The sequence below is a fragment of the Ascaphus truei genome, chromosome 4 (genome assembly GCF_040206685.1).
Source record: "Ascaphus truei isolate aAscTru1 chromosome 4, aAscTru1.hap1, whole genome shotgun sequence".
Taxonomy (NCBI): Eukaryota; Metazoa; Chordata; class Amphibia; order Anura; family Ascaphidae; genus Ascaphus; species Ascaphus truei.
Genome location: NC_134486.1, coordinates 28,670,465 through 28,686,077, shown reverse-complemented (window position 1 = coordinate 28,686,077; position 15,613 = coordinate 28,670,465). Strand labels below are relative to the sequence as shown.

The following is a 15,613-nucleotide window of genomic DNA, read 5'->3' as shown; positions in this document are numbered from 1 at the left end:
AGGTTAATAAAAACGTACCTCATGTCAATGACTTGACTCACTACAACACCGGGCTGGGAAGCTTTCCCTTCAGCTACGTCATACATGAAAAGCTTGAAGTCACACACCACAGCCAGAGCTCTCTGCCATCCTTTCTTCACACCCGCTGGCTTGGGGACCTGTTAGAAGAGAAGTGGACATGTGAACTGTTTTCCCCCTGCTTTCTACTCACTTTTATGCATGGGAGGCTGTACAATGAATCGCGGGCTACTTTGGTTATACATTCCCGTCTATTCAAACTACAGGCGCCTCTTGTTGTAAATGCCTTCACAACATACCCCTGGTTTTCGTAGCAATCAACCGTCGTGTAATGCTTTTACTGTATATTACAAGCATCCTGATACAGTATAGAACAGGGGTGGCCAACTCTAGTCCTCAAGGGCCACCAACAGGTCAGGTTTTAAGGATATCCCTGCTTGAGCACAGGCGGCTCACTCGTTGACTGAGCCACCTATGCTGAAGCAGGGATATTCTGAAAACCTGACCTGTTGGTGGCCCTTGGGGACTGAAGCTGGTCACCGCTGGTATAGAACATTTGAGCTTGCAACTGGATATGAGATGTCCTGCACAGCGCTTTTGCTACTGACCTTTTCATGCAGGCTTAGCCATGATCATATGGTATATTTATACAGTCATAACACTTTTGCATTGATCAAAGCCACCTGCAATATTTAACTTTCCTACATTTATCTGCAAAACCCTATTCTTCTGTGTGCACATTTCTGGGATTTTATAGTAGACTTAACCGTTTTGCCATTCCAGCCATTACATGACATCAAAAATGGCATGACATGTTTTGTTTTAGATTCTGTAGATTCCTACAGGTGGCCAATCAATGTTTAGAGGCTTCAAGTAATAACCTTCTTGTGGATGTATTGCTTCCGTGCCCGGACCTGCACCCCAGTGGCTCCCCTGATTTACAGGTTAAGCTCCTTGAGAAATGGGTATGAGTGCACAGCAGGAACATGTATTCCGTTGTTGACCTATTACCGGTTTGCACAGTTTCCTTTAGTTGGATAGACAGCCCCCCCACCCAAAAGCAAATAATTTCCCTCTTGTCCCCACACATCACATTGGAACACCACAACATATTTATGTATAGTCGCAGAGACACTAGCGGTAACCATGGGAATGGAAACCTTAAGTTTTAATAGACATTTGTTGCAATGAAAATCTCCGCCGGTTCTGCGAGAAGCCTCCACAAGCGGGCAAGTCATCTTATTAAATCCCTGGACTACACGTGTGTGAGCTTCCATCTCGCTTAGTTTGACCTTCTGGTGCACGCCTGCGCTCCAGGAACTAGATATATTAATACAATGTGTGGATTAAGCATCGCAAGATAGGTCACAGTGGCGGCCAAGTAGCTGTAGCAAGACACAGTATACTTACTCTAACGTGGCCCTCATACGCCGTCCCGATTCCTTTCTGTGGGTCTATCCCCAGGGGTCCTTTGGTCTGCTCGGGGGGGATGGGGCATACGGCCGGGGCTTTATCCGCACAGGTCACATGGCACGAAAAGCCGCACACTTGCAACAAATAAATACTCAATTAGCTTTACCAGTATATATGAACAAAGCTGCCAAACCCAATGATTACAAGATGACAGATCATTGCCTAATGCTGTGCCCAAACTCAAGCATGTACAAAGGAAGGCGAGTGTTGTTTAATCATCCCTAATAATTCACCTAATAGAGGGCAAACCAAAAACTAGATACACAGATGTATAATAGAGATGAGAGAGGATGACTTAGGAAAAATACTTCACGTCATTTTGCCGCAAGACCTATCCAATACTGTATTTTGCTTCTGCAAAAACATTCTTCCCTGAAACACATGAAAGCAGCCACTCTCAAAACTAATTAATTTTCCTCATCATCTGAACCAGGAATATGAAAAATTATATATTAAAAAAAAAAGAATCCAGGATGGATGCTGGGGTCATACCATTGAAAGCGGTGATGTCATGTCTGGTTGACGACTTTTTATTGGTCACCAGAGTGAGGCTGACCCCAGGGGCCATACTGTTTCTATCAGACCAAGCCTGGAGGACTCAAAGCTTTACAACTCAGGACTTGGGAACCGCCAAAGTTGGAAATAGCATCATTCAACCTCTCACGGAGAGAGAAAAACAAACCACCAGAACACAATCGCTACTATAAAATCACTTGGGTTCTCGAAGAAATGTGAAGAATGGGACTACCTCCAGCAGTTTTCTACTCTATCACCTCGGGGCTCCTACAAATGGTCATAATGGTGACCTTCTTACGACGGTTTATAGCACAGTTTGTATGGAATATTCCATGTGTTGAGGAGTTGATGGTTAAAATAAATATTAAAAGTAGCAGATACTCTACAACATGTAAAAACAGGCAAGTAAGTGGGTCTGAAATGTTACTGTACTGTCTTGTTGCGCACTTACCTTCACAAGTGCAGCCCTGCCGTATCAGCCCGACCAGCAGGGAGGTGCACTGGTTGCATTTTGTTGGCGTGTTGAAGGACTTCACTACAAACTGGTGTGCTTTGGGCTACGAAGGCAAACAAACTATTTACTGCTCATTACACACAACAATATTTTATTTAGTTAATGATACAGAAAAATGCTTTTCTATTTTCTAGAGGTAAATACAGGCATACCCCGCTTTAAGGACACTCACTTTAAGTACACTCGCGAGTAAGTACATCTCGCTCAATAGGCAAACGGCAGCTCGCGCATGCGCCTGTCAGCACGTCCTGAACAGCAATACCGGCTCCCTACCTGTACCGAAGCTGTGTGCAAGTGGGGAGACTATAGAGCCTGTTACAAATGCGTTATTTACATCAGTTATGCATGTACATGACGATTGCAGTACAATACATGCATCGATAAGTGAAAAAAAGTACTGCTTCACTTTAAGTACATTTTCGCTTTACATACATGCTCCGGTCCCATTGCGTAAGTTAATGCGGGGTATGCCTGTATGTACACTGCGCTAAATTGTTACACAGCTACTACTTCTTGTATTAAAGCAAGAGCAATGTAACTAACATAAATAATATATATATATATATATATATATATATATATATATGATATTGACCTACAGGGAGGACCTACAGACTCAGAGCCATCTTTAAGAAGTGCTTTCCCATCACACACTTTCGGTGCTGGCAGATACCTTACCACCCACTCACGTGAATGGGCTTTTTGGTGCCGGAAGGCGTACTTAATCTCTGAAGAGTAGTTTAATTAATACAAAGTTTGTTTTGTGACGGACGTGCTGCATGCAAGTCAGGAAGTGTTGAGCAATGGACTCATTTATGCGGATAATTGTTTAAAAAACCCGTTATTCCTCATTATTCACATATTGCGCCAGTAACACATCACAGCCACGCTCACCTGATGAGGTGCGGATTTATTTCCTTGTGCTAACAACACACTTTGAAAAGTGTTCCTGTCGCGTGCGCAGTTTTGACACGTTTAATGGCAATAAGGCACTGCAGGGCTCTCTGGTGCAGTTAGAATAAAATAGTGCTGATATCCTATGAACATTGGGGGGGGGGGGGGGGGGGTTCTGGAGTTCGATTACAGCCCAATAATGGCCACTTCATGTAGGTAATTATTTCACAGTAACCACACTCTTGCAGTGCGCTGAGGCATGAAATAACAAACCGGAGCTGTCACATTCCCTGCAATACCACTCAGTGCAGTCTTAAGTCTCCTGACAGCAAAAGACCTTCTGCTGTTGATTAGGGAGAGGAAAAAAAAATTCTTTATCCCCACTGAAGATAGAGGACAGAGAACTGGAACATGAAAAGCGCTGCTCCAATAGCAAAAAACAGGGATCCAGATGGGAAAAGTTGATGACAGGCAATTTATTGTGTTGTATGTCTTTATTTATATAGCGCCATTAATGTACATAGCGCTTCACAGCAGTAATTCACGTGGTAATCATTCACAAACCGTGTTTTGAGAAAGCTCCCTGTGCATGAAACATGTCAGAGGACTACCTCTGTGCAACTCAATGTTGCAAGCTGTTCCGGATTGTGAGTAAATTACCGGTCATCAACTCTTCCTCGCCTCTCACCCGTACCTATCCCTCGTTACTTCCAAATCATTGAATATCTGGACATTACACTGTGATCAGTGATACTGGGATTCTGCTTCAGCTGTGCAGCACTAGTTTGGGATATTTTTTAGTCTCTTGACTTTTCAATGTATTCCCACTGATAATTTGCTCAACCAGAAACCAAAAAGGATGAGCGTTTGTAGCTTACCTTGGGTGTAGAGGAGCCGGAACCAATATACGACCCTCTCATTGTCGGCGTCTGAACGGAGCGAGGTGGGTGATCTGTTACCTGCAAGGTTACACAGTGAAACAAATCCCATACGCATTCAACACACCGGGTTATAAGACTGCAGGGAAAAAACTCGAATCTAAAGCGGCCGGAAGAAGGGAAGGTGTCCCCCCCCCCACCCTCCTTCCTTTGTCGTTGCAAAATTACTGTATGCTGCGTATTTGGAAACCCTTCATGACACAGTAGAACTTGAAGTAGCCACACTCAGACCTACTGCTCCCGAACCCCCTGTAATAATCCACAGAGGTGTTCAGCAAACGTGTGGACTTTAGAGGAAGGAGGAGGATATTATGTGAAGGCAGCCGGGTCTGCTTTAGGGTGCCCGGTAATACACGGTAACAATCCATTTTTTAGGGAAGACACACACACACGAGCATCGCTGATTTAAACCGATTATTTCATGTATTTGATTTTTAATAAGATGGAAACAAAATAATCACTTTTAGAATTTATCACTACAAACCTTAGGGAGAAAACTATTTGCTGCTGCTCAGTGTTAACCCTTTTGCTCCCAGAGATGCCCGAAAACCTTTGGCAGCAACAGGGTTAAATCATTCTGCCTGAGTTTCAGTGAATCACAAGACAGTAAAATAAAAGAGGGATACGGCGTAGGTGGAACCAACAAATAGCTGATATGTAACAAGCTTCCGAACCTCTGTGGGTTCTTCATCAGACGCACCTCTCTTCTCTCTTCCATGCCGTCAGGCGCGCCTCTCTTCCATGCCGTCAGGCGCGCCTCTCTTCCATGCAGTCAGGCGCACCTTCCCCTCAATACCCGACTAGCACCCTCTCTATCCACCTTTAAGACACATCTGCTTAAAGACGCATATGAATAGCACTGTGGATAATCCTGGACACACGATACATAAAGCTTGGCCCCCTGCAGACGCACTTACCAGAACTCCCTCCTACTGTCTCTGTACGTTCTCCCTACCTACCAATTAGACTGTAAGCTCCTCGGGGCAGGGACTCCTCTTCCGAAATGTTACTCTTATGTCTGAAGCACTTATTCCCATGATCTGTTATTTATATTATCTGTTATTTATATGATTACAACATGTATTACTACTGTGAAGCGCTATGTACATTTATGGCGCTACATAAATAAAGACATACAATACAATACCTGATGAAGAACGCTAAGCGGTTCGAAAGCTTGCAACATATCAACAATTTGCTGGTCCAATAAAAGGTATCATACAGAACCACCTACTCCCTCTCTCCTTTATTTCCCCACACGGAAGAAAGGACTAACACCTGGGGCGTAGCTATAGCCCGGGGCCCCACGCTCTTTGGGGCCTGCGAGTCAGTGGCACATCTGTCTCTTGGGCGGGTATGAGGAGGAGAGCGGAGGATGCCGGCTGCGGAGTGAGGAGCTGATCACAGAACAGCTGGAGGGAGGAGGCGAGTAGGGCTGTCTTCCTGCTTAACCACTTCCGGGCAGCAGGTGGTGCTGCAGAGCACTCCATTGCTGCTGCTCCTCTCTGCATCTCCCGATTTCGTGTGTCTGTTGGTAGGTGTGTGTGTGTGTCTGTATTGGTAAGAGTGTGTGTGTGTGTGTGTGTGTGTGTGTGTGTGTCTGTATTGGTAAGAGTGTGTGTGTGTGTGTGTGTGTGTGTGTGTGTGTCTGTATTGGTAAGAGTGTGTGTGTGTCTGTGTTGGTAAGAGTGTGTGTGTATGTCTGTATTGGTAAGAGTGTGTGTGTGTGTGTGTCTGTATTGGTAAGAGTGTGTGTGTGTCTGTATTGGTAAGTGTGTGTGTGTGTGTGTGTGTGTGTGTGTGTGTGTGTGTGTGTGTGTGTGTGTGTGTGTGTGTGTCTGTGTTTGTAAGTGTGTGTCTGTGTTGGTAAGTGTGTGTCTGTGTTGGTAAATGTGTGTCTGTGTTGGTAAGTGTGGGTGTATATGTCTGTGTTGGTAAGTGTGTGTGTGTGTGTTGGTAAGTGTGTGTATTTGTAATGCATGTGTGTGTTTCATGCACTATGTGCATGTATATGATGTATATTTAGTTTTTTTTTTTTTAATATGTTGAATATAAATGTGTATTTGTATATGGTATGTGTGTATATGGTGTAGTGTTTGTGTGTGTGTATATATGGGAGGGAGGAGAGATAGGAGGGAGGGAGGAGAGATAGGATGGAGGGAGTAGAGATGATGATGATGATGATGATGAGGGGGGAGAAATGAGGATGAGGGGGGAGAAATGAGGAGGAGGGGGGGAGAGGAGATGAGGGATGATGAGATGCAGGGGAGTGCAATCTTTTTCTCCTGCGCCCCCATGCCGGCTGTCCCACTCTCCGCGTGCCCCCCCTTTACCTTGGTTCTGGGCATCATGACGTCACGTTGCCATGGCAACGCGTCTCCAGAAACCATTTGAACCAAGGTAAGGGAAGTTTACAGAGGCCTTCGCCGCTTCCCTGGCATTTAATGTTAAGAGTAAGAAAAAAAGTGTACCGGGCGCGTTTATGTAACAAAGTGCACAAAGTGCACAAAGTGCACAAAGTGCAAACTCACATGGATGGTGTAATCACCAAAAATACAATGTGATAGTGATAGTGTACAAATAATAATAATAATGTGATTATAATTAGTGTGATAAACAACCACCACCAAGTGATCCCAAATAAAGTTGCTAATACAACAAATGTAATAAAATAAGCTGCTCAAAAAACCCTTGTATTGGACCGTTCGCTAGTCCAAAAATAGTAATGTTCTTTCTTGCTGGTAATCCTCGTGGATATTTTTTTTTTTTAAATTACAAAATATTGTGCAGCCAATAGGTGATGGACCCTATCTAGGATAGGCAATATGTCTCAGTCACAAATGTAAGGGAAATACAAGCAGAGCAGAGACTCACATTCTGTGCAAGGGTAACATTCGTGGGAGAGAAATGTAGAAATGCATTTCTCTCCGGTTCAGACCGTACGAGCACTTCCGCCCTGAAGCGAGACGTCACCGGAAGTGGCGGCTGCGGTTGCACGCGAGCCGGGTAGCTGCCGAGATCTCTCTGCATTTCTACATTTCTCTCCCACGAATGTTACCCTTGCACAAAATGTGAGTGCGCTTACTTATATTTGCATTTATCTCAATACATGTATATTATATACTAGCAATATTGCACCATTGTGGTTCTCTCTCTCTTTCTCTGATGACTACATGCGGAAGAACAACCATCACAGAGAAGATATCCAGAGCCTAAACCAGGGTCTATTCAACCGTGTCCATAGATTAGAGGTGGAGGAGACAGAAAGAGCTCCCGTCAGAGAGAGAAGTCTCTGTTCTGCTTGTATTTCCCTTACATTTGTGAGTGAGACATATTGCCTATACTAGATAGGGTCCATCACCTATTGGCTGCACAATATTTTGTTATTTCTTTTTTTCACATATATCCACGAGGATTATCAGCGCTCCCCTTACCAGCATGAAAGAACATTTAATGTAAAAGCCATAGGGAATGGTATTACTATTAATGGGGTCTGGAAATTTTGTTTGCCTGGGGGCCACCGAATGTCTAGCTACGCCACTGGCTAACACGGTCACTCACCATGCATAATTACACACGTCTCATACCCAATATATTGATGACGGGAAATTTAATTCAATAGTTAAAAGTGGTTAGGAGTGCATGGAATGAAACACGCTGATATACTTGATACCGTTTTGTCAACAACCAAAATCTTTGAATTGCTGCAGACAATTGAAAAATGCCGACACCAAAACCCCATAATTCAAACATCAGAGCAGTGTAAGAAGGTACCTCAGAGGGTTCAATGTCACTCATGGTAGAAGGAGACCTGGAGCGTGACAGCATCTGGGACCTCATGTCCTCATCCCGTGAAGGTGTATTGGACAGTGTGAAGTTGTCCACGGAATCCATCTAAGAACACAAGCAGAGACAAACACTCACTAATCTGGGTATATATCTTATGTTCTTACTTTGAAGGATGCTTGCAACACAAAAATAAAGTTAAATGATAATCTGGCACCTAATTATATTTGAAACTAGGCACACTAGGAACATTTATTTTTACTTAAACAAGGCTAGTGATTATTATTATTAGTTTTTACATCGCGCTCTATAAAAATAAAGAATGAAAATGCACTTTTACTTTAGCAACAAAATATCATGGTACCCTGACCTGCGACTATTCTGGGGAACAGGTTTCCGATTCAGGCTCAGAACCGCACTTTCATGGCAGTCAGATAACATGCGACTATACAAATTTACACAACTGCTAAGGCCGCGCCTATAGTGCCCGCGACCGCGACGTCACCATCACCGAAAGTTGTATTTCGCTTTGCGGCGGCGGTGCGGGCGACCAGGCCATTGATTGGTTCAAGGGCTGTCACATGAGGCGACAGCCCCTGAAAAATCAAATATTCTCGGCTTCCGAAAATCGCATTGCCACGTCGCTTTGTCGCCCTTACTATAAGCACACGCGGCGGCGGCAATGCATTTGTTTTCGGGCGACTTCGCGTCGCCGGCACTATAAGCTTGAACGAGCACTTATTTCGAAAAGGTTTTTGTGCCGTTGTCTGACATCGTGGCTTCAAAAAGTGTCCTTATGTTAAGGCAATAAAACAAAGACTATACTAAATCAGACCAGTGACCCCCTCACTGCTGGCGGTCTGTGTTTAAGGCCTCCTCAACAATACAGGGGTTTTTTTTTTGTTTTTTTTAGAAGAGAGGCCAAACAGCATGCAAAGGCATTAACGGGAGAAGAAGCCGGGGATGAGTCACGTAGAACAAAGACATTTATACCACAGGCAGAAAAGGGGGAGCACACAAAGCAAGACAGCCTCTTACACGTCTGCCTTTGCTAGCTGGATTGCAGGATGGAGATCGCTTCAACAAAGAGAGGAGGAGAACAGATTACAGACTGGAGGATGCACAGACGTCCTGTGCCGATCCAACCAGGGACACAAAAATACACGAGAGAAACAAAATATATACAAGCAGTGGCACGCAGGAGAGCGGGCGAGTGTAGCAAGGTGTGTATGGTCCATGGGAAACTTCCTAATAATTCATTTTTCTTCAACAGTGGGGGTTTTCGGGAGCACAAATCACTTGTTTTCCCTCCAGGAGAAAATGGGCTATGTCTAAATAATACAGATCCTGGCATTTTCAACACCAAACATGTCCCGCCAGCATCATCATTACAGCCGAGCCAATGAATAAAGGCAAAGCTGCTCTGTCTCAGCAGGAGACATTTTCCGTTCCACAGGGCCACATTTGTCAGTGCCACGGGTCTCCTGGGTGTCACTGAAGGAAACCATAAGACTCAAGTCAATTAAAACAAAAAAAAATGAGTTTGGTTAAGGATAGAAGTGCTGTTAAAGAAATGTTCCTGAGAACCACCACCTTTTTGAATAGCTTTATCCATGTGACAAAGATACCGGAATACATAGGTGTGCGCATTGAAACTGAGGATTACCTGCGCAACAACTCTGTTGCTCAATGTCTCTGCAGCACTGAAGACGGTCTACAATGTCCATTCATTTATTTTCGGACATACTGTATAACAATGATGAACGCTGTGCAAGAATATTCCACATGCCATTTTATTACTCTACTCATTTGCCAACAGTCACTTTAAATCTTTCTGGTATGAAATGAGCCAATAATTCCCCGTAGCGACCTAAAAAAAACAATCTAGCAACTCTAAAATAATGAGGTCCATGTATAAAACTGTGAAAGCCATTAACAACCTATGATGGTTATCACCCATTAGTGTACAGACCCCCAATGTGTTCTAAAACTTTGACTAGATAAGACTATGTAAGCAGGAAGACAAGAGTTAATGAAAATGTGCTCACCAAAAGGTCCACTTCTGCAGTCCACATAATTGTTCCTGCTCCCCACAGAGGTCGGACAGAGCAGACTTTGACCTTGAGAGGTGCAGATATAAGAAGGGAACTGGAAATTCGTCTTCCAGGTCCGCGTATTTTTTCGGTCTTACCCCGGTGGAGGATGGATGTGTCTTTATTTAGAAGCCCTCAGACAGGGCAGTGCTTTGTACACCATTCGCTTCGCTAATCACCAATGCCTTGCTCACATTTTTTTATTTTAAATTAAAGTATTAAATTAAAGCAGGGCGGTCACCCTTACAAAAACGTTATCTGCCTGCGAGTTACATTGGTTTCCGTTCTACTTCTTCACTTCCCCATCTCAGAGGTTTGGGACAATACGTGTGATGTAACAATTTGAATGCGGGACTGTGGTGACAAGAGTTACCATCCATGTAGTTAACATACAAAGACCTATAGCTTTATACAACAACAAGGTAAAGGAAGGACACATAGCAGGTCCTCTAGTATCCAAAAAATGCATATTTTACAGCACCAATATATTGCATGCCCCCTGGACACTGTCACATTCGCTCCCTGTCCCATCTTTGACTCTATTGTTGATGCAGTCTTTAAATTGCCCAAAAACACATAGGCCCCCTTTCAAACAGTATGCTGAATATGTTCCAGAAGGGATTCACACGATGCTGGTTTAAAGCCCCCCAGAGAAACTCTACACCAGGGGGGTCTCAAACTCGGTCCTCAAGGGTCACCAACAGGCCAGCTTTAATGGATATCCCTGCTTCAGCACAGGTGGCTCAATCAGTGGCTCAGTCGAAGAGCCACTTGTGCTGAAGCAGGGATATCCATAAAAGCTGGCCTGTTGGTGGCCCTTGAGGACCAAGTTAGATACCCCCTGCGTCTCCATTCTCCTGTCTCTGCAGTCCGTGAGTGCAAGTCTAGGCCAGTCTGACACTAATACAAGGAGCATTAACACCCACGGGTGTGTATGGAAAGGAAAGCCGGAGCAGACACGTCAACTGAACAGAGGCATAAAGAAAAAGGCTGCTTACACTCAGCATTGCAAACGGATTCAATTAAAAGCTACCGATTAGTGTCATGGGATCAAACACAATCCTTTCCCAGCCTGTGAGATCTGAAAGCAGAAGGTTCTCTTTACTGCAATACAAACAAACTACAGTGTCCCCACTTTCAGCGCAGACTACTCCTCGCACGCACGGCTATTTCATACAAGGACTTTCTCCACTTTACAGGTATTTGCACCCAAGGAAAACGCTGGTCTAGTAAATGACCCCCCTAGAGTTTCACTTTAACATTACTTCCTTCTGCTCCCCGGTTTCAAGGTTAGTCTCCCCTTCAGTACCGCAGATAATGATGTCATCAGATACTGGTACGGCCCTCTGCTCAATGACTGCCGCCCTGTGATGTCACTATGCATTCATTTGCTCACGCAGCCACCTGACTCTGCCTGACCAATCGCAATGATTCCTTTTACCCCGCGCCCCCCGGGTATTAATCATATTGTTTGTTTCTTTTAACCGGTTTAGACTTACTTCAAACTGATCCAACACTGAGGTGGGTGCGTTGAGAAACGCCAGGAACGAGTTCTGGGACTCCAGGTGCTTGACACCTACGGAAGTAAAAAAATAAAATGTTGCGGCTCAGTTCAATTATTTTGTTAAATTGCTCAACTCCACACACACGTCACATGACTAAGACAAGTCACATGTCACAGAACATCATGGGATAGTGATATCTGTGAAGAACTAGGCCGCCTTTGTATGCAACGAACTGGACAGGGCTAGATATTGTTGGGCTGTTTGCAAGGGGAGAAGACGTGGGATGTATCCCACACCGCCATTTTTAGATCCCGTGTACATGTTACGCGGACTGCTCCCATGTGGGATGGTTATTACGCCCCGAACTCATCTGTCGTAAATGGGACTCAAATTGTGTTTTTTCATTAAAAAAAAATTCTGCGGGGTGTCGTCTGATAAGAAGAGACCCATCTGGTACCAGAAGTACCAGAAGTACCAGTAGACCAGAAGGATGGTGCAACTGTAAACTCGCAGGAATTAGCTGACTCAAAAACATACCGTTATATATCTATACAATTATGTTCCTTTGTCCCGTGTATGAGAATGAATAAAGCTTGTGGTGCCAGAAAGGTCTAGAATACAAAGCAATTCCATTATCTTACGGGATCTCTCAGTAACTGTAGGGGCGTCCCAACACAATATTTAGGGAGTCAAACGCACCAAAAGGTTATGTCCGTGTTTCTGTTGCTGTAATATTGCTTTATTATTACAGTAAATCAATCTTCGTTTCACTATAGAGAACATGTTTACATTCCCCACACCGTTATGGCAAAATTAAACAAAACATTTAACATCTAACACAGGGGGTCTCAAACTGCGGGCCTGAGACCATAGAAGATGCAACAGGGGGTCTCAAAATGCAGCCTGAGACCATAGAAGCTGCACCTAACACAGGGGGTCTCAAAGGAGATGTTAAAGAAATGTAATACATCACTTTTGTTAAATGCCTGTATAACAAAGTATGTATACATTTCATTATAGGCACACGGTATGAATTCCCTACATGAACATGTGCCAAACTGGTTTGTTTGGGGGTTACAATACTATTTTATTGAATGGACACATAGATAGCTGCTCGTGCACATACCATGTAGAAAAAGCATTAATAAGCAGTGGACAGCGTTTGGCTTGAATTCTTCAACTTTATGTAATCTTCATGGAGGTCCACTAAATGCTTCAGCAAAGGAGAGCTTCTGCAGCCTTTATTTAGAGGCCAACAGTATTTATTCCAGCATGTTCCTAAGGCATGCGTTAATAAAAAGGTTTTTTGTTTTTTTACAAACTAACCCCTGCAAGTCTGCGCCTCTGCTGAACTGCTAGATTCCCTGGTAACAGCCTTTCTAACGTGAACGAAGAGTAAGAAAGTGAGAAAGTAACGACACTACGTGTGTTTCTCCTGAACGTAAAGTGTGCGGTCTAAATATTCTACCGTCTGCCAGTGCAGGAAACACACGGACGTTGCAGCACTGCCAGCAATGATATATCTATACACCAGAGAGCGCTGCGAAAAGTGTACATTTAAAATGCATAAAAAGAGTGGAAAAAAGCGATTGAAAAATGCAGGGAAAGTAACTCTGAAAGTTGCTATTTTTATCATTGCAAATTAAAACAAACAAACAAAAAAAAAGTGTACAGACAACCGAGTCTTTAAAGGAAGGAAGAGATATCAAGGAAGTGAAAAGCTCTCCATAGCCAACGTTCCCCAACAATGAAAAAGTGGCAAGAGTCACAGAAATAGAACTTTTCCGGAATGAGATGGAATGTTTCGGGGGCTCACAACCCCTCCCACGGGCAAAACGTTTGTCTGGGAAAGTGCACATGTATATAGTGTAAATCCATTGCTCTTCATCCATTTGTAAGCATAGTCCCTTCTTCGGAAGGAAGGAGCAGGACGACGTGAGGGCCGCTTACCTTTTTCTGACCTCAACTCGTCCGTCTCATACTTCAGCTTCTCAATTTCTGACAGAAAATCATGGTTCCTCTTGTCGGACTCCTGTAGTTTGCTATAAAACAGAGACATGTTATGAAATAGAATCTGCATTAGAAGAACAGGCAGCACCCCAGCGATCTTCTTAAACTTGGTGACATTTTTGTGTTTAAATTATAACAAGATCCACGTTTCGGTCCTACTTTGGACCTTTATCTTGATACCGGTCTAATGTAGGACAGAGGCATCGATCTTTTCCAAAAACACATGTTCACCCAGATTCACAAGACCGCTGGCGTGATGCCTATTCTTCAAATGCCTACTGAGCTTTCACCATCCAATGGCAGGACGTCCATCGTAGCAGCATGTTCTTCATTACTAGGAGTGCGTCTACTCTACTATAATAAGAAACATACTAGGACATGGTGATCGGCGCCCTCTGCTGGCCCTGTTTACATTATTTGTTAAATGCCTTTTAGATTTATGGTGAAAATGATTAGAACCTGATTAGAACCTGCTTAGAACCCAGAGTGGTCCTACAGATAGAAAGTTATCTTTACCTCTGTTTAGCCTTATCTGTGAGCTCTGCATCTGGATTCCACTTATGGGGTTATATTCATGGCCTTATAAAGCCAGGGTACGGTGTTTAGAGAAGCAGCGCCATTTATTTGCCCACCTCAGGTCATTGGGAGCGATATGCCCAACATGTGGACACACAAATCACAGCACTTTGAACTTATGAGCTTCCAATGAAGCCATACATGGCCTTAGCAACTGCAGGCTACGAAACGGTGGGCTATTAATCTCATTTGTTTCTAATAAATAAAGCTGTTCTATCTGGTGAAACTGTGTCACGTTACAGTCAGATTACTGCAGTCCTTCCAGCCATATGTCACTTAGTTGACAATATTATTTTCTATAGGCAGTGCTGGTCTGATCTTCTTCCATTAAACATATTCGTGCCCGTCTGTATTGTAACCAAGAGACCACTAGGTGGAGACATTTTGCTACGCTGCAGTGATTCCCAACAGGGGGTTCGGGACGTGACTTAAAGGGGTTCGCCCAAAAAAAACCTGTAATGGCGGATCCAAGGCAGTATAGTGGGTACCTGAGCCCGGGTGGCACACGTAGTAAGGCAACCACTTTAGCGTGGGTGGTATAGCTGTCAATTACGAGTTTCTAAAGACGCTCCCCACAATGCTTTGCATCAACAGGCGCAAGGCATTGTGGGGCATGACTTGGGAAGCTCCCGTAGTGATTGACGGCTATAGCACCCATGCTGTCTGCACACACGGAGGTGCAGTTTGGGGTCTTATCAATCATGTTTTCGACCCCATAAGCACAGGACAATATACTGCCTGGGATCAGTTACTGCAGCAATAGTCTGCTGAGCAGGCAATTAATAACATTATTTACACGTGGCTGCATTAAAATCACCAGTACATGTGAATGACTGCTGGCAATAAGCAGATGCTCCCTACTAAATATGCTGTCTATATGTCTGGGAAGGTCTGAGCTCCAACCAGATGAATGGGACACCATATCATGAAATCTCTGAGCTCCGTTCAAATGAATGGAACGTCTCCATGTCCCTGAACCTCTGAAAATAATAATAATAATTAAAAAAAAAAAATATATATATATATATATATATATATAAACATATATAAATACAGCTCAACCCCGTTACAACGCGAATCCGCTTATAACGCGATGCAAGCGTGGCTCCCAATTTTTGTATTTATGAATATTTTACAACACCATTATTGGTATCTTAAATACTTTATTGTACAATGCATACAATTGTACATTATTTATAACGCGATCCGCTTATAACGTGATGTGATTCTTTGGACCCCAAGCACAGCGTTATAAGCGGGTTGAGTTGTGTATATATAGATATATATATA

The 15,613-nt window shown here is 43.7% G+C and overlaps 1 protein-coding gene across 6 annotated transcripts in view; it reads right to left on the bottom strand.

Annotated features, from left to right (window-relative positions):
* The window catches only part of CDC42BPA (CDC42 binding protein kinase alpha), a 324,002-nt gene that overhangs the window by 34,538 nt on the left and 273,851 nt on the right, over positions 1-15,613 (bottom strand). For 5 of the 6 annotated variants that reach the window (XM_075595475.1, XM_075595480.1, XM_075595478.1 and 2 more), the window contains exons 20-27: positions 13,688-13,779; positions 11,732-11,808; positions 9,178-9,216; positions 8,128-8,247; positions 4,294-4,374; positions 2,459-2,564; positions 1,429-1,565; positions 19-158 (exon numbers count right to left, since the gene is read on the bottom strand). In XM_075595475.1, the coding sequence (XP_075451590.1) occupies positions 19-158; positions 1,429-1,565; positions 2,459-2,564; positions 4,294-4,374; positions 8,128-8,247; positions 9,178-9,216; positions 11,732-11,808; positions 13,688-13,779 (792 nt within the window). The remainder of the gene's footprint in view (positions 1-18; positions 159-1,428; positions 1,566-2,458; positions 2,565-4,293; positions 4,375-8,127; positions 8,248-9,177; positions 9,217-11,731; positions 11,809-13,687; positions 13,780-15,613) is intronic. The other variant, XM_075595477.1, reaches the window with a different exon arrangement.